This window comes from Salvelinus alpinus, chromosome 29 (assembly GCF_045679555.1).
Source record: "Salvelinus alpinus chromosome 29, SLU_Salpinus.1, whole genome shotgun sequence".
Taxonomy (NCBI): Eukaryota; Metazoa; Chordata; class Actinopteri; order Salmoniformes; family Salmonidae; genus Salvelinus; species Salvelinus alpinus.
Window position 1 is genome coordinate 19,586,950 of NC_092114.1, and position 21,538 is coordinate 19,608,487.

The window sequence follows — 21,538 nt, forward strand, 5'->3', positions numbered from 1 at the left end:
GTGTGTGTCCAGGGTGTCTGGGATTCATGTTAGACAGCGGTCAACACTGTAAATTCATTTTTCATAAGGCCTATCCAGACAGCTCCATAATTCAGAGCAGTCTGTCTGTCGGGGGGCAGTCACACCATCATACTGCTGTTTGTAAGAACAAAATGGTCTGTGACAGAAAATTATGGTCAGTTATGTTGCCATGACAGAAAGTCAGCTCTGACCAACCAGCAGCCACTTCTGGGGTGTATGCCGAATCAGAGGGACTAATCTGAATTTGTCCAATAATACATTGTTTTCCGTTGCAAAATGTTTTGCTAAGGTGTGCACTAACAAATACATTGCAGGTACACAGACAAAAAAATAACCACCCCGGGTCACAAATTGTACCTTCACCAAATCCTAACAAATAAAACAAAGCTGACTAAAGTTAGGGCCAGCTTCATACTTTAATTGACCGTAGCAAAATCGTTATGCATGTCTGCTCTTTGGATCACACTCTGGGTCTTGACCAACTTCAGATGTCAACCAGTCCACAGTGAAGACAGAGCAGCTATGCAACAGTAAACAGATAAATATTTCAGAAACAGTGTACTCTTCTGGGAAAAAACTCCAAGGGTTATAATACAAAGAAGGATCAATGAGTTAGCCAGCTAACTTTCACAAACAACCAGAAATAACTATAGATTGTCTGGTTCATTATAACAAAGCTAAACTTAGATGTGTGTTTGTTGTTGTTGAGCCAATTCCAAGCTTATCTTTCAAAAAAACAAATAGAAAGGTATTTGGGAAAGACTGGCTTACAAGACAAAGACAGGGAGTCAACACATTTCTCTCAACTGATCTATCAAAAAATAAATATATTGAAATGCAAAATGTGTTTATCTATTTTAAATGCAACCAGTTAACCCGTCGGGCTGAAAAGTGATTAGAATCAAACTGAAAATATAGTATTAATGCGTCATAAACATATCAAATCACACCTCTAAAAAAAAAAGAGCTAAACATTCTTACAAAACACACTTTGTCAACAAATCAATCAGTGCAACAACAACAAATATATAAAGTGAACTTTAAGAGAACTTCAACCAGTAGTGATGGAACGCATTGCTGTTAGTTATGTCCTTCATTTCAGAGTGAATTAAAACAGGTTTCCCGACCCAGGCTGCTGGGCTGCATTATAAAAGTAGTTTATCAACACCGTCAGGTGAAATTGACTCAATGATTTTCCTCTTGGCGACGTACTGCAAGAGCTGGAACCGTCTAAGAAACATTGGCCACAGGATCCATAACTTAAGAAACGGCAACACTCAAAGGCCTCGGTGCCAAATAACACCATATTCCCTATAGTTCACTACTGTTGCTCAGGGTTCTAGTCAAAAGTAGTGCACTAAATAAGGACAAGGGTAACATGTGGTACGCAGCCTAAGAAACATTGGCCACAAAAGGATTCATAACTTTGTAAACAGCAACACTGGAGATGATATCAGTGCATCCCAATTGTAAATACACTAACATCGAATCAATTAACCCCTCAACAAAAAAAGCAGGCAGGCACTTCTAATTCACTGAAGTGAATCGAAATAAAAAGGTGATTTAAGTAGCTTAAGACAGGAACCTGTCAAGAAATTATATAAAAGAGCACTAAGGCAACAGGAGCGCCTGAAAAATAATGTGCCAGTGTTGTGCCCAATTCTGCCCACAATAATTTGATGCATTCGTTTCTTAAATCAGAGGAATATGGGGATGGAATCATGAATTAATAATAGAAAAAGTCAAAATCAACACACTATTCTAAAGGCTAATTTGTTGTATTACAAATCTATGTACAGAAGCCCAGCAAAAAGCTTACACCCAAACAAACTGACATTAAAAAACTTTCAACATAAATAGTCAAACATAAAATATAAATATGCACAGATGAGCTTAAAACTATTTTCTTTTTGGGGGTTATCAAAACCAACCACCCCCCCACACACAAAAAAAAAAAGACAGACACCAAGCGTTGCTCTGTGCTGTAAACAAGCTGAAGCTCCAAAATCCCTTCCGCTCTTCCCTGTGTGACAGTGTTCGGGATGGGTTGAAAGCGGTCCAAGCGCCAGGACCATGGTCCTTGCCAAGTCAAACACGGAGCACGGTCAGTGACCACGCCCATCGGGTGCAGGTGCAAGTGTTGAGCCGCCGCGGTCGGGTCTCAAAGTGAGCAAGAGATGTCGTAGAGAGAAAGCATCCTGAAAGTGTATATTTTTAAAGTCTATTGCTGCTAGCTCTCTAAAGGCCAGGATGTCACCTTCTGATCCAGTCTGCATGGAGACGTCGCCCCCTTGTGGTGGAGAGGAATAACAAGCATTCAGTCAACTATCAGCTAGGATTCTAGAGCTTTTTCCCAATGGGAGAATATTCATTGCATTTATTTTATTCCTCGCGTCCTTTCCGCGCCTCCTTCTCAAAACCCATTGGGTTACCTTGTCCTCAAATTGCATTGGAAAAGAAGACCTGAGGGGCAGGACCTTGGTCCATCTCCTCCAATTTGATTGAGAAGGAGGCAAGGAGATAGGATGCGAGGAATCGCAAGACAAATTGAGACTGTCCACATAGTCTGACAACTAGAGGAAAGAGAATAGAGTATGTTCCTCAAGATGGACATATTCTGCCATCCTCCCTGACAATACACAGACAAACTACAGATAAGTCACTAATTGAGCATTCGAATCAGCATTTTGAACACTTGCTCCACAATCACTAATTACTTAGAAATGACTGAAGACTGGAGGGAGAACAATTGAGATGAATTGTAAGAACAATGAAGAGATGGAGAAAGACTTGATAGAAATGGCAGATGAGATACAGGAGGGAGGGGGAAGATGGGTAAATCAGGAAGGTCTGAGTGTGTGTGTTCGTTCACCTGGTACAGCAGGAGGGTCAGTGGGCTGTGGACTACAGCAGAGTCTGGACTCCGCAGTCCACAAAGTTCTGGAAACGGGGCATCACATCACATAATGAGCCGGCTGAAACAACAGTGAACCTTAACACAGGAACTACTACAGCAAACACACCCTTGGGAGAAAATCAGTCATCCTTAGCCAACACATGAATTACTGCAAATAATGATACACACTGGCAGGCAGATGGTCGATATTATATTCGCTTAAAGCACTCACACCAACATGACAATATAGGCTTTACCCAACATTGCCTCCTAGTAGCCATTACTTGATCAGATGACAGAATACACATCAGGGATGGGCAACTGGTTGCCTGGAAACTTGACGTTGAATTGCATTGAATTATACGTCGGGCTGAAATGAGCATTTGAGTCGGGACATTTTTCCTGTCACGACTTCTACAAGTCAGAATGTTGAATAAAATTATATTTTAACATACTTTACAGGTTGTCCGTGTGGTTCGTCCATTTGGCAGTAGGAATGTGACAATATATCCACAGGAAAGTATAATTACATCAACGTTTCAAAGCACTGGTAGTACATTCAGATTTTGATCACCTGAAGCATGCGCAGAACCATGTAAAACACAGACACGAGCTCTGCAAGTATGCATGCGTCTCGTGCATGTATTTTATTTTTTATTTATTTTTTTACTTGTGCACTTGCTTCAGTTGATAAATCTGAACGCACTACCAGCGCTTTGAAAAGTTGATGTAATTATACTTTCCTATGGATATACAGTGCATTCATAAAGTATTCAGACCCCTTCCCCTTTTCCACATTTTGTTACGTTACAGCCTTATTCTAAAATGGATTAAATACATGTTTCCCCCTCACCAATCTACACACAATACCCCATAATGTCAAAGTGAAAACAGGTTTAGAATGTTTAAAAAACAAAAAAAACATACCTTATTCACATAAGTATTCAGACCCTTTGCTTTAAGACTCCAAATGGAGCTCAGGTGCATCCTGTTTCCATTGATCATCCTTGAGATGTTTCTACAACTTGAGTCCACCTGTGGTAAATTCAATTGATTGAACATGATTTGGAAAGGCACATACCTGTCTATATAAGGTTCCAAAGCTGGCAGTGAATGTCAGAGCAAAAACCATGCCATGAGGTCGAAGGAATTGTGCGTTGAGCTCCGAGACAGGATTGTGTCGAAACACAGACCTGGGAAAGGATACCAAAACATTTCTGCAGCATTGAAGGTCCCCAAGAACAGTGGACTGGCCTCTATCATTCTTAAATGGATGAAGTTTGGAACCACCTAGATTCTTCCTAAAGCTGGCCGCCCAGCCAAACTGAGCAATCGGGGGAGAAAGGCTTGGTTAGGGAGGTGACCCCGATCCCGATGGTCACTGACAGAACTCCAGAGTTGCACTGTGGAGATGGGAGAACCTTCCAGAAGGACAACCATCTCTGCAGCACACCAATCAGGCCTTTATGGTAGAGTGGCCAGACAGAAGCCACTCCTTAGTAAAAGGCACGACAGCCCATTTGGTTCTCTGGTCTGATGAAACCAAGATTGAACTCTGGCCTGAATGCCAAGTCTGGAGGAAACCTGGCACCATCTCTACGTTGAAGCATGGTGGTGGCATCATCATGCTGTGGGGATGTTTTTCAGCGGCAGGGACTGGGAGACTAGTTAGGATCGAGGCAAAGATGAACGGAGAAAAGTACAGAGAGATCCTTGATGAAAACCTTCTCCAGAGTGCTCAGGACCTCAGAACTGGGGCGAAGGTTCGCCTTCTTACAGGACAACGATCCTAAGCACACAGCCATGACAATGCAGGAGTTGCTTCGGGACAAGTCACTGAATGTACTTGACTGGCCCAGCCTCAGCCTGGATTTGAACCCAATCTAACATCTCTGGAGATACCTGAAAATAGCTGTGCATCGACGCTCCTCATCAAACCTGACAGAGCTTGAGAGGATCTGCAGAGAAGAATGGGAGAAAGTCCCCAAATACAGGTGTGCCAAGCTTGTAGTGTCATACCCAAGAAGACTCGAGGCTGTAATCACTGCCAAAGGTGCGTCAACAAAGTACTGAGTAAAGGGTCTGAATACTTTTCTAAATGTTATTTTTCAGTTTTTCAAATGTAATACATTTGCAAAAATTTCTAAAAACATGTTTTTGCTTTGCCATTATGGGGTATTGTGTGTAGATTGAGGGGGGAAAACAATTTAATCTATTTTAGAATAAGGCTGTTACGTAACAAAATGTGGTAAAAAGTCAAGGGGTCTGAATACTTTCTGAATGCCTACTGCCAAATAGACCAACCGCACAGACAATCGGTAAAGTACATAATAAATATAATTTTATTCAACATTCTGGCTTGTAGAAGTCGTGAGACTAAATGAAAATTTCTGCCCAACGTAAAATTCAATGCCGGGTTTCCAGGCAAGGCAACTGGCGGTCCGTGGGGAACTCAGTCGGGGTCTTAACTTTCTGTTGAGAGTTAAAATAGTGGTGTAATTATTATGGGGGAGATTGTGCGCCAGCTGTTGTTCTCTTGTTTTGTTAATTATCCCATGTCAGCTAACATTTTTTAGAAGTTAGTCTAGACAGCTGTCGAATTACCGACCGGGGGACCCCCCCACAATTTTTTTTTGTCACTCTCATTCAGATATCATATTAAAAACTGCAAACATAGGTCTCCCGAGTGGCGCAGCAGTCTAAGGCACTGCATCACAGTGTTGCGGCGTCACTACAGCCTGGGTTCGATCCCAGGCTGTGTCACAACCGGCCATAACTGGGAGTCCCATAGGGGGGCGCACAATTGGTCCAGCGTCACCCTGGTTAGCGGAGGGTTTGGCCGGTAGGGCGCTACTTGGCTCATAGCCCTCTAGCAACTCCTTGTGGTGGACCAGGCGCCTGCAGGCTGACTTCCGGTCGTCAGTTGAACAGTGTTTCCTTCGACACGGCTGGCTTCTGGGTTTGGCAGGTCATGTTTCGGAGGACGCATGACTCAACCTTCGCCTCTCCTAAGCCCGTTGGGAAGTTGCAGCGATGAGACAATATCGTAATTGGATTACAATTGGATATCACGAAATTGGGGACTAAAGGGGGTAACATTTTTATATAATTACATTTTTTTTTAAACAATTATGCTAAAATTTCTCTCCAACCATGGCAAAATGTGTAGAATTGCAGTAAATTAACAGTAAAACGCCCCTCCAACAACACTTCTCTTAGGACCCACAAAAGGCTAGGGCCGGGTCTGACATTAACTTTTTTATCAACTTTTTTTAACTTGTTATAACGCTGAAGTCACTTGTGTCAACAAACAAACAAAAAAGGTCCATTAACACCATATGCCAAAAGGGTGAACTTGAAAATGAGTGAAATACATAGGAGGGATCTGAAATCATTTTCTGTGCTTGCCCATAAGACCACGTGTCAAACTCGTTCCACAGAGGGTGTCCACAGGTTTTCCTCTCCCTTTTACTTAACTGATGAATTAAGGTCACTGATTAGTAAGGAACTCCCTTCACCTGGTCATCTTGGGCTTAATTGAGAGGAAAAGCTAACACTAGGCCCTCCATGGAATGAGTTTGACACCCCTGCCATAGACAATGTTATCACCCCTTAACGGCCATCCAAAATAATGTACAAAAAAACAAAATAAATAAAAAGGACTGCTACATTTAGCTGGCATGTTCCAGGAGGGACGAGAGGAATCATGACATTGACAAAATACATTTAGTGGAGCCAAATCTTTTCGAATAGCCTATTCCACTCTGGCTTTCTGTGGTACCAACGAGATGTGTAGTAGCCCATATGGCTTTCTGTGGTACCAACGAGATGTGTAGTAGCCCATATGGCTTTCTGTGGTACCAACGAGATGTGTAGTAGCCCATATGGCCTTCTGTGGTACCAACGAGATGTGTAGTAGCCCATATGGCTTTCTGTGGTACCATCGAGATGTGTAGTAGCCTAGGCCTATCTGGCATTCTGTGTGTCTGTGTGCTCCAAAGCGTGCAGATGGAGCGAGTGACAGTCAATGAGCCTCGCTGCAGTGCAACTCTGCTGTCCTCAGAACTGGATAAGTATAAACTCATTCACATTTTCCCCCTTCATCCTCCTCTCTTATTTAGGCCTAGGCTGCTATATGCGTTGTAGGTAGGTTGCACACTGCTAGGCTAATATGGAAATAGGCCTTGGCCAACTACGCATATATTTCATAAGCTTTCCTCAGCTGTAGCCATAGTTCTCTTTTCATAGTTCTCTTTTCACTCATTAGATTTTTCCATCTTGGTATTTTTTCTCAATTTCATTTGTCATTCAAATATATTTGTCATTCAAAATAAATCTGTGAATGAGAATAGCATATTACGGTGGAAATTACAAGATTATGTTATAATGCTGTTATTGCATCAAACAGTTGTTTTATGCAACAGAATAAGGGGTTGTTAGAACACTCATCTGTGTGTGTTCTACTGAGGATGGGCCTCTAGAATATTTACAATGTCTTTGGGTGATACCACATTCCAGAGCATGAGTTAATGTTTCTGTTCTATAGAGTACCAGGGAGAGATGACTCTAGGGCCAGACCCTGGTCTCTACACAATGAGATACTGTCTGCTGTGAATTATAAGTATCTTTCACACAAATCTTAATCTTGTGACACATTCCATACATCTGTTGTTTGTCATGTAGACTGAAAGAGGATGTACTTTGCTATAAAATACTGTGGCTCAAACCAGCTGGTTGAGTTCTCAGTGATCACCTCCAGGGGTGATCCATTACTGTACTAATTAAATAATAAAGTTTCATTATTTTGAGGAAATATAAAAGTCTCTCCTTTTGATTACAATAATTCCACCACAATAGACTCCGGTGTTCATAATTATTCTCATTTATAAGCAATTTTAGGACAAACATTTTTTTAGAATAATTTGGAAAAAACTTGTCATAACTTTAATTCGTCTTAAAGCTTTTATGATATTTCAGTTAGTAGGACAAGAATTTTGGTTGTTGGGTTCACTATGGCAAGGACAGATTTTTTTTCTGCCAGATGCATGCATCATTACTGTCTAACGCTTTGCTTAACTGTAAGGTTTGTTCAAATTTCTCATTAGATTTTTAAATCTTGCTATTGTTTCTTCTCTCTCGCTCTCATTTTTACCTTAGGCCTCCCATGTGGGGTTATTCAAAAGCAACATAAAACTTTGAAACATCTAAAGGAGTTCATTGTTTGATCATGAAATCTAGCATGCATTAAACTAAAAGTGTCTTAAAACCCTTTAGAACCAATAGTGGTGGTCAACGACCTTGCTTTAAAATTGCTATAGCGGCCGCGAATGGCCTTGTTTTTCTAACAATAATATCTGTCTATCGCAAAATGAACTTGCTAACAAACTGTTGTCATATTCGCATGGCTGTTGTCATCAACCAGAAACAGGGTATGCTGTCATTTGACTTTAGAAAAAAATACACAAAAATAAAACGTATTTACTCCAAATGACGGCGCCGAAGCAACGACGACTTTTCACTGTGGAAGAGGCTGTATCCATGTTGGTTTGTGATAAGGATTTCGGACACGTACTTGCACTTGGAAAGCGATGATGTCGAGGTGAGTAAAATAAGTCAACAGCACATATACGTTTGGTGTTGTTGTTTGATGCTGTGAAACTTGGGGAATAGCCAATCCTTTCATGATCACTTGGTTGGTACAGCAAGTACAGGCGAGCAGGAGATCCAACGGTTGCTCTCTGACTCATGGAAATAGTTGCAGTGTTTGGCTGTATATAGATATACATTCTCTCAAATGTTGTGCACAAATTTGTTTACATCCCTGTTAGTGAGCATTTCTCCTTTGCCAAGATAATCCATCCACCTGACAGGTGTGGCATATCAAGAAGCTGATTAAACAGCATGATAGTTACACAGGTGCACCTTGTGCTGGGGACAATAAAAGGCCACTAAAATGTGCAGTTTTGTCACAATGCCACAGATGTCTCAAGCTTTGAAGGAGCGTGCAATTGGCATGCTGACTGCAGGAATGTCCACCAGACCTGTTGCCAAATAATTGAATCTTAATTCCTCTACCGCGGACCACGTGTAACCACACCATCCCAGGACCTCCACATCCAGCTTCTTCACCTGCGGGATCATCGGAGACCAGCCAAACGGACAGCTGATGAAACGGTGGGTTTGCACTGTCAGAAACAGTCTCATGGAAGCTCATCCGAGTGTTCCTCATGAGATCCATTGTCGTGCCATTTATCCCTCGCCATCACCTCATGTTTCAGCATGATAATGCATGAGTGTTAATCGTTTTTTGGGGGATAGTGAGGGTCTTTACACAATGAACGACAAAATGAGTGTTATTCTTATTGACATGAATGTGGTGTCATATTAAAGAAGAGATTGTGCTCTTTAAAAAACTAGGTTAATTGTTATTTGTTTTTGCACAAGGTACGTTTGTTTGAAATTCTGAGTATTCTACAACAGCAGCCTAAAATTCTATTGGGATCTAAAGGGTTAATAGGCCAAGTCAGATTCATATCAAATGGACAGAAAAAATACCATTTGGGCTTCTATAACGATAAGACATCGGAGTGTTCCCTATAAAAACAGACTTCGGCTATTGGCCCTTATCATTCGAGAGAAAAATATAGATTTAGCACTGCTTTAGGAAGAATCTTAGCTCTATCTACATTGTTGTCTTGCTTTGTGTAAATATAAAATATTTATTGAAATAGGCAATAGCAAATGGGAATATAGCCATAGCCATAGCCACAGCCCTGCTGTGTGCTGCCTGATCCAATTCTGATTGGAGTAATTGTTTCATATTGTGATTTTTTATTTTTTTTAACTTGTCAATTCGGACAACTTAAATCTATATTCTGGTTGTCCAACATTTTATTATTATATATATATTTTTTTACTTGTCCCGGACAAGCGGACGAGCCCTGGCATGTATGGGTATGGAACTCATGATGAGTTTAGATTTTTTGTGTCCCCACCCCCATCAAAGTTGCCCATCCCTGATACAGATAGATGGTAAAAACATCACATCTACATAGCTTTTCCAATCAGTTAAAATAAAATATTGGGAATGCATCTTAGCAGTTTGCAAAAAGTAGTCATTCAGAGGAAGTGTCACCTGGTTGATGAGCCGTGTCCTCTGCTCCCCAGTCCAGTGTGGTGAGGCGTACTGGGAGAGGAGAGCAGGAGTCAAAAGGTCAATACATACAGTGAGGGAAAAAAGTATTTGATCCCCTGCTGATTTTGTACGTTTGCCAACTGACAAAGAAATGATCAGTCTATAATTTTAATGGTAGGTTTATTTGAACAGTGAGAGACAGAATATCAACAAAAAAATCCAGAAAAACGCATGTCAAAAATGTTATGAATTGATTTGCATTTTAATGAGGGAAATAAGTATTTGACCCCTCTGCAAAACATGACTTAGTACTTGGTGGCAAAACCCTTGTTGGCAATCACAGAGGTCAGACGTTTCTTGTAGTTGGCCACCAGGTTTGCACACATCTCAGGAGGGATTTTGTCCCACTCCTCTTTGCAGATCTTCTTCAAGTCATTAAGGTTTCGAGGCTGACGTTTGGCAACTCGAACCTTCAGCTCCCTCCACAGATTTTCTATGGGATTAAGGTCTGGAGACTGGCTAGGCCACTCCAGGACCTTAATGTGCTTCTTCTTGAGCCACTCCTTTGTTGCCTTGGCCGTGTGTTTTGGGTCATTGTCATGCTGGAATACCCATCCACGACCCATTTTCAATACCCTGGCTGAGGGAAGGAGGTTTTCACCCAAGATTTGACGGTACATGGCCCCGTCCATCGTCCCTTTGATGCGGTGAAGTTGTCCTGTCCCTTTAGCAGAAAAACACCCCCAAAGCATAATGTTTCCACCTCCATGTTTGACGGTGGGGATGGTTTCTTGGGGTCATAGGCAGCATTCCTCCTCCTCCAAACACGGCAAGTTGGGTTGATGCCAAAGAACTCCATTTTGGTCTCATCTGACCACAACACGTTCACCCAGTTGTCCTCTGAATCATTCAGATGTTCATTAGCAAACTTCGGGCATGTATATGTGCTTTCTTGAGCAGGGGGACCTTGCGGGCGCTGCAGGATTTCAGTCCTTCACGGCATAGTGTGTTACCAATTGTTTTCTTGATGACTATGGTCCCAGCTGCCTTGAGATCATTGACAAGATCGTCCTGTGTAGTTCTGGGCTGATTCCTCACCGTTCTCATGATCATTGCAACTCCACGAGGTGAGATCTTGCATGGAGCCCCAGGCTGAGGGAGATTGACAGTTCTTTTGTGTTTCTTCCATTTGCGAATAATCACAGAAACTGTTGTCACCTTCTCACCAAGCTGCTTGGCGATGGTCTTGTAGCCCATTCCAGCCTTGTGTAGGTCTACAATCTTGTCCCTGATATCCTTGGAGAGCTCTTTGGTCTTGGCCATGGTGGAGAGTTTGGAATCTGATTGATTGATTGCTTCTGTGGACAGGTATCTTTTATACAGGTAAGAAACTGAGATTAGGAGCACTCCCTTTAAGAGTGTGCTCCTAATCTCCGTTCGTTACCCGTATGAAAGACACCTGGGAGCCAGAAATCTTTTTGATTGAGAAGGGGTCAAATACTTATTTCCCTCATTAAAATGCAAATCAATTTATAACATTTTTGACATGCATTTTTCTGGATATTTTTGTTGTTATTCTGTCTCTCACTGTTCAAATAAACCTACCATTAAAATTATAGACTGATAATTTCTTTGTCAGTGGGCAAACGTACAAAATCAGCAGGGGATCAAATACTTTTTTCCCTCACTGTACATGTCTAAAATGCACCCTTTTCCTCAATAAGTTATATGGGGAGAGGAACAGGTGGGAGTGTGTTTATCATGCTATGGTACAGTATTAAAGCAGATGTATGTGTGTGGTCTCTAGCATGTCATGCATGTATATTAGTTTGGATTAGTGTTGATGCGGAATGTGTCATGTTGTAGTGCATGTTTTCATACCAAACGCCACTAGGAGTTCTCCACGGAACAATACATTTATTCAATGAATACGTTATCTGCCTGCATGAGTGTGTTTGTTTGTTTACCTGGTACGCGTAAGCGGTTTGTGAGTAGCTCATGGGCATCTGTGGAATCATGACTCCTGGAAAGCCGTTGTACGAGTAAGGCTGAGAAGAGAGGAAGGAGAAAACCGCAGTGTCAAAGGTAGATGTACGCAAAGTTCTATCTGCAACGTTCCACAATGTTTGCCTACTGAACATGGCCCTGGTGTGCTGGGCGGGCAGGTTGGGGTTGGTGCACTTTTGGGACCACTATTAGTCCTAAAGTGTGAACTGATTCAAGCCCATCTTGCAACACAGTGCTTGTGTCCCAAATGGCGCCCTGGTCAAAAGTAGTGCACTTCATAGGGAATAGGGTGACATTTAAGACAACCAGTGGCTTTGGGGTGATGACAGGGCCATACCTGGAAGTAGGGATTGCCGCCATTGAGTACAGGTGAAGGCTGAGCCATGCCTCCGCCCATAGGAGAGCAGCAAGTGCAGTAGATGTACTGGGAGGGGGTTAACCAGGGGGCCTGACCAACCAGGTGAGACGGCATGGAACCTGGGCGGGTAAACAAATAAACAAACCTTCGTCCGCATTCTAGGCTGACTATAATTAAAGACACATGCCAGGTCTCACAATGGGTGTTTGACATTTCAACTAACCACTAATAATTTGATATAGCAATTTATGGCCGACTGCAGTCGATCTGGCATGCAACCATTGGTTGGTGCAATGTCTGCAATGTGGTCGACGTAAAACACGTTTAGCCACAACCCAGACTTCCGTTGTGGCAATGGAGTACCAAAGGCAAGGAGCAGAAGACATAAGAAAATGTTGAGACTAAGACATATCAATGGACCAAATGCACACAAGCAACACACTCACGTGAGCTCCTTTCCTTCATGATTGCTGGACCCAGCTTGAGTTTCCTCCCTTTAAAACTGATCTGTTGCTACAGAGTAAACATGGTGAAGACGAAACACATTAGCTTGTGAGTAGAGTGAAGGCAGAGTTTGAAAGACTTGAATGTGACCATGTTAAATAAATGACTCTTACTTCAACGATGGTTTGGATGTCGACGTCTTCATTGAAGTAAACAAATCCATAACTACACAAAGCCAAAGAGTGACATTGTTCCATAAGACAATGTTTACGGGGATGCACTTTTCTTGAATAAAGGTGAAGCCTACTAATTTGGGACTTACCCTTTGCAGATACCTCCACGGTAAGTGATGATTTTCACTTCCTTCACGGCACCAAATCTCGCAAAGAAGTCCCGGATTTCGTTCTCATCCACCTAGAAAGGACAATATGAGCAAGTTAGATGATGACGATGTATCCCAATCCGTTTGGAAATTATTTGAGCTACTCACCTTCATGTCGATTCCTCCAACAAAAAGTGTGTTGGGAGTCATTTCACCTTCAGGTAAAATATAACCATTTGACAGCTTCAAACTTGCGGAAGTCTGACATCCGTTTCTCTGTTTCTGGATATCCTGGAAGAAATTAAAGTAGCTAGACATTGGTCATATCAGTTGCCTTTCACTTTTCTACAACTTCCAATCACAACATGCTCAAGTGGGCAGAAAGATTGTAGCCATCTCAGAGTAAGCCTCATCATCAGATGGAGAATCTATTGAATCTATTGATCCAGCTGGCTAGCTCAATCACAGGTGAAAGGAATTAGTTATACCCTGTGCTCAACCATTCTATCCAGGATTAGAACGTCAAAAAGGCAAGGGGAACTCTCAGAGGGCAATCCACTTCTATTTCAGCCATCAGGGTACTGTCATTGTCCACCCTTTCCCGGCCAGTTAGTTCCTAACTAACTTACCTATAGAAAAACTTGATTAGCTAAAGTTAACTATACCAAATTATTATTATTCATGTGACAAAACTAGCTAGTTTGCCAGCCAGGTAATGAACGATTGCCTATCCTGGATGGCCGGGCCCTAGCTTGCTAGCGTAACAAAGACACAGAGGAGCAACTAACTTTAGCTAGCTAGGTACGTTATGTTATTAACTAGAAACGTGGTCGTTTATTGGAGGGAAAATGATTAACTAGTTAACTAAAAGACCTAGCTATAATGTTATGAGCTGAATTTATCAAGCATGAGAACAGGCGATACACTTCGTTCATGTTAAGTATTTTTAACTTGCTAGCTAACCTAGAAATGTGATATATAGCTTGCTGACTTTAGCTAACTCACTCCTGAGAAATTGGACAGCGATTTTTTTTCTCACACTCGCTGTAGTCGAGGGTGATTTATTCCTTACTTAAAAATTATACATATGTTTGGGTCATTCTCAAAACACAGATGTAGCTAGCTACTCACCATTTCTAAAACCGTTAAAACAGAATAAATGAAACACACTGACGCGCAAACTTTCCCCGCCTGAAGTGCACGAAAAAACGTTGAACCGATTGTCAAAAGCGATGCGCCACGCGCAAGCTTACATTTGCTGAACCTAATTGGGATGTTCCAAAAAGTACATTGGTTGATTTTGTGTGTTTTTATTCTGTTGTTTTTTACGCGTAATTTCGTTACAAGTAAAACTTTGTTTTAAAGGGGTGTATTTGGGTGTATTTTGGGGTGTATTCTTTAAATAATGACATCTGATATCAAGCGTCTAGATTTCATCTCCCTCCGCAAATAAAATATAATGAACCAGGCTCGAACCCTCAACCTTCTAGTCCGAAGTCCAACGCGCTGTCGACTGTGCCACAAAAGCACCCTCCAGTGGCAGATTCTATATCCGCCCTTAGTCGTTACACTACTCCCTCCTTTCAAATAGCGCGTCCTCGCTAGCCTGCGACTCAACGTCTTATAGGAACGCGCTCACCGGTCAAGCACACGCACAGTCGTGGATGCAATGTCCGATCACTTCTGACACCAATGTAATGAAACAGCAGGGAGCAGGTCTCGAACCCTCGACCTTCTAGCCCGAAGTCCAGCGGGCTATCGACTGTGCTGCAAAAATCATGCTCAAGCGGCAGAGTCGATATCCACGCTTATAAATCCAGGGTTGTTACAATAAGTTTCACAAAGATCAAGAATGTAGCTCACGTTAGCTGTTTAAAGTGTGTGAAAGTATAGGATTGTTCACAAATGGCGCCTGTGTTGACATTCAGCAGCAGCTCCATTGCAACAAATAACTAATTAACTACAATGTGACATTAAGTACAGTTATCAAATCCATTCCTTTGATGACATTTAGCTAATCATAGTTAGGTCATGATCAATCGAGCTACCACATGATATTGCTGAGGGAGAGTAAAATCAAAGATTTTTTACAACTAACCCAAGATAGACCATAACCTGACGTTTCCAATGAGCAAATTAATCATACTGGGCAGAACAAGGAAGAAGATGGGCAGAGCCAAGCACGCGCTATTGAGATCCTATTTGCGCGTTCCAGCATTTATTTGGACATTCCCGTTAGGGAACGCCTACTATGTCAAGTGCGCGGGTGCAATAACTCAATTCGCCCTTGCACTCATAAACGCATTTTTTTGGTAACTTTGGCAAAGGGTAAAGTCCACAAAATGCAGTTCACTCTGTTTGTTACAGATTGTAGTTTTGGAAATAGAAAACTGTATGGACATCAAATGTTTAATCGGTGAGAAAATTGGCAGAATCTTAGCAAAAATCAATTTCGCTCCATCATCTCCCACTGCCGGTCACTAGGCTCCCGCTCATCACCATATATGGTAGTGAGTGGAAACGCCAAGCAGATGCTTCACATTTACACATCCGGTGAAATATTTGTTTTTTCCTCGTTAGCAGCTGCCAAGGCAACAGCTACTCTTCCTGGGGTCCAGCAAAATGAAGGCAGTTTATACAACTTTAAAAACATTACAGTACATTCACAGATTTAAATATCTGTCTCATTGTTCTATCTATGGTGACATGCAGGACAGGCGTGACTCTAGTCTAGACAGGGTTAGGGTGTCCCCTTGTGTCTGCATTTCATACGGTTGAGTTTCTATCAGAGCTCCCAACAATGGCCACTAGAGTTCACTATAGAATCACTGTTGAATGTGTCGTGTTAGTTATTGTGTGTGTGTGTGTGTGTGTGTGGAGGGGGGGTTCCCAATCACAAACTACTTTGATTTATGTAAAACCTTTTTGATGCTTCATGTTGTATTTATTTAGAATTCACTGCACATAACTTAACTGCATCTAAGTAGCATCACTAGCAAACCCCTTGTTTTACTGCCAGACGTTAAGTTCATAGAGAACCAATATAGTATGTGTTCTATGTACATATTCTCCATCAGTCAACTTCTCTGGGTGAAATAAAAAAGTAAAGAACTGTTCATCTTTTCCATTCACTTCACAAGCCCCCTTTGTTCCATGTTGGAAATGACGTGGAAACAACGTTGATTCATCCAGTGTGTGCCCAGTGCGATGGATGTTCTCCAAATGTCAAACAGGCCTTACTGATAGTTCCCCTGAGATCTCCCTCTCTCAATGACACACCAGGGACTGGGTGGAGTATATAGATTGGAGTAAACACACACACACACACACACACATCAGCCCATTGCCTTTTAAGCATAAGTGCCAAAAAGGAGTGTGGGAGTGAAATCCCTTAGGAAAATGATCACACACTAGGTGTCTATTGATTATTGATTTGGAATTGAGACCCACGTAGACTAATGACATATTTGTCAACATGCTCTAATTAGCATTCCATTCTCCTTCATCAGTACAGACTATGATGCAATAATGCAGCAGATATTTATTTATTTTGCACCCCATTATTTATTTTTCTACTTTGCACATTCTTCCACTGCAAATCTACCATTCCAGTGTTTTACTTGCTATATTGTATTTACTTCGCCACCATGGCCTTTTTTTGCCTTTACCTCACCTTATCTCACCTCATTTGCTCACATTGTATATAGACTTATTTTTCTACTGTATTATTGACTGTATGTTTGTTTTACTCGATGTGTAACTCTGTGTTGTTGTATGTGTCGAACTGTTTGCTTTATCTTGGCCAGGTCGCAATTGTAAATGAGAACTTGTTCTCAACTTGCCTACCTGGTTAAATAAAGGTGAAATAAATTAAATTTAAAAAATATGAGCGAGCATGGAATATCTAGCGTCTCAAATATCTAGCATGGAATATCTAGCGTATGTATCAAGCGTCTCAAAATAAGAGTTCGATTTAGCATCAGTTTAGCTTTTTAGAGCACAATGAAAAAAGTTACATGGACAGGGAAGACCTGACCCCAGATCAGTACTCCTATATGGAATTATTTTGTAGGCCTAAAAGTTAAAAGGCTGATACAGATGTCAGCATATTACCAAAGACAGTGTAATAATTATGACATTATAGAATATTGGAGGCTCTCTAGCTGTATTTTGAAGTGTGTCATGAATTCATATGGACATAACTGATCATCGAGCCCATCTAGGTGTACAAACAAGTTACTGCAAGGGGCAGAACATGGATTGTTCCTATTGCACTTATAGGTCCTGGATACCCTTGCTGCAACTTGTCTTTGCAGGAATAGGTTGGTGTTTTTTTGTTTTGAAGGAAGAACAAACTAAAGCACAGATATTCATTCAATGCATCTGGCTGGTATTTACCCTTGAAGGAGAAAGGCTCCATAATAATGCCCCTCGGAAGCCCAGCTAATGCAATTTGTTCTGTTATTCATCCCATGACATTCAATTCAACTTATTTTTAAAAGGGCATCCAATATCGGTTGCTATACAAAAGACAACAAGGACATTTGCTGCAGATCAGAAAAGAGCCACTTGTGCAATTTTCCCTACAGGTTTTGTCTTACAGAATAGAATAGTGTTTATTCATCCGTAGCCTGGATATGTCCATTGGAATATTGGCACAATTACATTTGTTTGCCCAATAACCTTTTATGGGAATTCCAATCATTATAATAAAAAATTATAAAAACTCACTACTGAAAGTCGCTCTGGATAAGAGCGTCTGCTAAATGACTCAAATGTAAATGTTATATTCTCATGAGACACAATTTTTTGATTTTTTAAAAATGTAATATAACATAAGTGTTTGGGGTGAAAGAAAAACATGTTACCAAGAAATAAATTAGAAAAATATTGTTATTTATCTTTTATTGTAAGTGCAAAATGGTCCTCTGTAGTTGTCATTAGGACATAAATAAGAAACAAAAAGTACCTTACAGTCAATGGGTACAGTAGATGAAAAACATTTACATTACTGTCAATGGGTACAGTAGATTAAAAACATTTACATTACTGTCAATGGGTACAGTAGATGAAAGCATAGCTGTGACATCTGGGTGTCCACTACAGAGGACATTTCTTGATAATCTCTTATTTAATATGAAAAAATATATACACAGTCCTGACAACTCACTTAACTATTCCTTACTTACTATAAACAACTTGAATATCAAAAAAGGTAATACTTACACACTACTTTTCAAATTTCCATAAAATGTGCTAATTTTATAGGCAGACATTTTTTTAAGAACCAGGAAGATAAAGTTGTCAAGGTAACACACATGTGATATTGGAAAGCCCAGAATGTCTTCTCAAAGGGACTACAGGACTTAACACAGTGGCTTGAATGGACTCAGAGATACTGACCAATAACTGATGTCCACTAGAGAGGACAAAAATGAATTGCTGGGTCTCAGGAGGATATGCTGTTTAATGCCATGTGGGGATCACCACGGTTCACACTTACCAGTCAAGAAGAAGTGGGCATGTTTATGGAAACGTAGCCAATATTGCATCCGTACTAGGCTGTTGTATGAAAACCAATCAATAGGTAGGTGCCCAAAGTGTAACACTCGCGCCACTGTTTCCACGCAGACAGTGAATAAATTCGACAACAGCTGGAAATATGCTGCTCATCTACAGTAGTAGTATAGACTATGCCTAGGCTACAACGGTTAGGTGGTGAGAACTGACAAGTCAAGCCCCTGAAGCAGTTGTGTCTATAAAGGATACAGCTCTTGTCAAACTTGACTTTTCGTAGCAGGTTTAGGCGAACTTACGCAGCATGTTAGGATAATTAGATTAAGGTTTGCTAAAATGCACAAAAAAATACTTTTGACGTCAATTTGACAAAAGCTGTATCCCATCTAGACATGACCCTGAAGCCAGTTGCCTTCACTTCCCTGTTATGAAGATGACTATAGCGCCGTCAGGAGTGGTTACAACTGCGCAGGGCACTTGAGGTGTGCCATCCGGTTCATTGTAACATAAATCTCTTTTTGAATTTCCATTCTGGTGAGTCGCCGGCAGAAGGTGATGCTGCAGATTATTTGTATCATTGGCATTCCCATTCTCGTGTAAAGCAATGTCTACCGACGGAGAATCAAGATTTGTAGAGGATATCTTTTGGGTAGTCTACTTTGCAAGATAACACGGGCTGTGTGGCTGTCTGTTAAAGCCTTGAGTCGCTTTGGCGTGCTGAAGCATCGTGTTATTGTCAGTTATTTCACGTAGCGAGGCGATCACCAATCAAGACCTACTCACAGCTACCGTGAACGGAAATCCACATTTATAGCGGATTTAAGGACCGTTAGGGTGCGCGCCCACCTGTTGCTGGGATGAAACCCTCGCCAGGCAATGGGGTGAGCCTCGAGACGCATCGAGAGGACTTGCTGTCCAACGGAGGCTGCGGGATGTCAGACACGGTGACTGCTGTCCAACCCGAAACTGGTCCCGGATCCCCAATGACTGACAAACCGGGAGCGGGAGAAACTACAGATGCCAAAGGAATCCCTAGGCGGAGCAGTATTATCAAGGCAAAGGTTGGGGGGTATTAAATACTATTTCTCCCGGTCTCCTATCTGTTTCCTCTCCTTTCTCCCAGTCTCCTCTCCTACTCCCAGTCTCCTCTCCTTCTTCCCGTTGCCTCTTCTTCTTCCAGTCCCTCTCTTTAGACCACACTGATTGGCAAGACCTGGACAGGTGATTGCTTTCACCTATTCTGTCTTTCCAGATCAATGCAGATAAAGGGAAGGATACAAGGAGAGGTAGCGCCTTTAGACTATTGAGATGCACCCCAGATACTTGAGCTCCAGCTGCTGGCAATGAACGCAATAAATGCTTGAAATAAATTAGGCTACTATTTGGCAGTGTTTTTAATGCCTATCACTAAACTAGCTTTGCGTTGCCTTCGTCGTCAAGACAGAGACTTATTCGTAGATCTTTGGACTGGGCTGGATGGAATGACCCATCTGACCCAGCTCCTCCCTCTTTATTCTTCTACTTTAGACTGACTTTTAAACTTTGAAATAAGTCCTTCATCTTCACATCCCGAAGGTAATCTGACAACTGTTGAGAAGGACTCAAGTATGTGATGAAATCATTGCTTGATCTGTGATCATAGCAAGACTCATGTTTCTTTATGGGACTTTAATGTAATTCATCAACTTTGGGCTTGTCCAAACAGTTCATCTTGTGTTGTAGGTTTTGCTGAATGTTTTATTAGGCCTTATATTGATCTCTTACGTTGCCAGTTTTGTATTATACTGCTCCCGACAGAGGAATGACTTGTCGTCAATGTTGGCTCTGTGCCGGTCTGATTCGCTCCCAGCGCTTGGCAGGGCAGGAGGTTGGCCAATTTCCTCACATTTGATGTTGCAATGTTGCTTTGAGTCACGAAAAGTTAGAGATACTGATGACTCTCTCACTCTCTCTCTCTCTCTCGCCCTCTCTCTCTCTCTCGCCCTCTCTCTCTCATCTGTCTAACTTTCTCTCATGTTTTGTTGCTGTCACTTTCATACTCTCTCTAACTTCCTTCCTCTCTCCTTTTTTCTCTTTCTCTTTCTATTCGTTGACTTTATTTGTTTCTGCGTTGCCAGTAAAGGATAGTCAGAAACACAAATGTGTTTCCCTTTCTGTCATGCTTCAGAAAAGTTGTGTGGCGCCGAAAATAACCAGCTCTGTCCCACGCTGGGCTGTTAGTGGTGTTAAATGACTTCTCTGCAAGGGCAGTGCTGCTCGACGTATGCAGCAGAGTGTGGAGCCACAGCGCTGCTATCTGCCGTTGCTGCGTTTGTTTGATGTGGTGGTGATAGCTACAGCACACGTCTAACTTGCAACACAAACTCTTCAAAGGGCAGCAAAGAACGACACGGCATGGGACAACAGAACACAAAGCAACATACATACATACGAAGTCGGAAGTTTACATACACCTTAGCCAAATACATTTAAACTCAGTTTTTCACAATTCCTGACATTTAATCCTAGTAAAAAATTCACTGTCTTAGGTCAGTTAGGATCACCACTTTATTTTAAGAATGAAATGTCAGTATAATAGAGTTATTTCAGATTTTATTCATTTCATCACATTCCCAGTGGGTCAGAAGTTTACATACACTCAATTAGTATTTGGAAGCATTGCCTTTAAAATTGTTTAACTTGGGTCAAACGTTTCAGGTAGCCTTCCACAAGCTTCCCACAATAAGTTGGGTGAATTTTGGCCCAGTCCTCCTGACAGAGCTGGTGTAACTGAGTCAGGTTTGTAGGCCTCCTTGCTCACACACGCTTTTTCAGTACTGCCCACACATTTTCTATAGG

General features: G+C 41.6%; 2 protein-coding genes across 4 annotated transcripts in view; one reads left to right on the forward strand and one right to left on the reverse strand.

Annotated features, from left to right (window-relative positions):
• Positions 1 to 418: 418 nt before the first annotated feature.
• On the reverse strand, positions 419 to 14,705 carry LOC139559241 (deleted in azoospermia-like). Of its 3 annotated transcripts, none has more exons than XR_011671722.1 (10): positions 14,315 to 14,705; positions 13,352 to 13,474; positions 13,184 to 13,275; positions 13,035 to 13,086; positions 12,864 to 12,930; positions 12,397 to 12,536; positions 12,020 to 12,100; positions 10,053 to 10,103; positions 2,894 to 2,996; positions 419 to 2,311 (listed from the first exon to the last, which is right to left on the reverse strand). XR_011671722.1 is itself a non-coding variant. In XM_071375045.1 (10 exons), exons 1-9 carry the CDS (start codon positions 14,315 to 14,317, stop codon positions 2,926 to 2,928), a joined length of 645 nt encoding a protein of 214 aa, XP_071231146.1. In that variant the 5' UTR covers positions 14,318 to 14,705; the 3' UTR covers positions 419 to 2,311; positions 2,894 to 2,925. The 3 variants fall into 3 exon arrangements, 2 of the variants coding, with proteins under 2 accessions (XP_071231146.1, XP_071231145.1); XM_071375045.1 differs by having other exon boundaries at positions 2,894 to 2,961; XM_071375044.1 differs by having other exon boundaries at positions 2,894 to 3,045.
• Positions 14,706 to 19,082: 4,377 nt separating this feature from the next.
• LOC139559274 (inactive phospholipase C-like protein 2) overlaps positions 19,083 to 21,538 on the forward strand; it is a 35,946-nt gene continuing 33,490 nt past the window's right edge. The window contains exon 1 of the mRNA XM_071375107.1: positions 19,083 to 19,761. Coding sequence (XP_071231208.1) covers positions 19,558 to 19,761 — 204 coding nt within the window. The 5' untranslated portion in view covers positions 19,083 to 19,557. The remainder of the gene's footprint in view (positions 19,762 to 21,538) is intronic.

Excerpts from the sequence above, each read along its gene's own strand:
- LOC139559241 (XM_071375044.1), bottom strand. Across the intron at positions 13,087-13,183 it reads CGTGGAGGTATCTGCAAAGG|TTATGGATTTGTTTACTTCA; the intron begins GTAAGTCCCAAA and ends GGCTTTGTGTAG. Across the intron at positions 12,931-13,034 it reads ACATCCAAACCATCGTTGAA|CAACAGATCAGTTTTAAAGG; the intron begins GTAAGAGTCATT and ends TTTACTCTGTAG.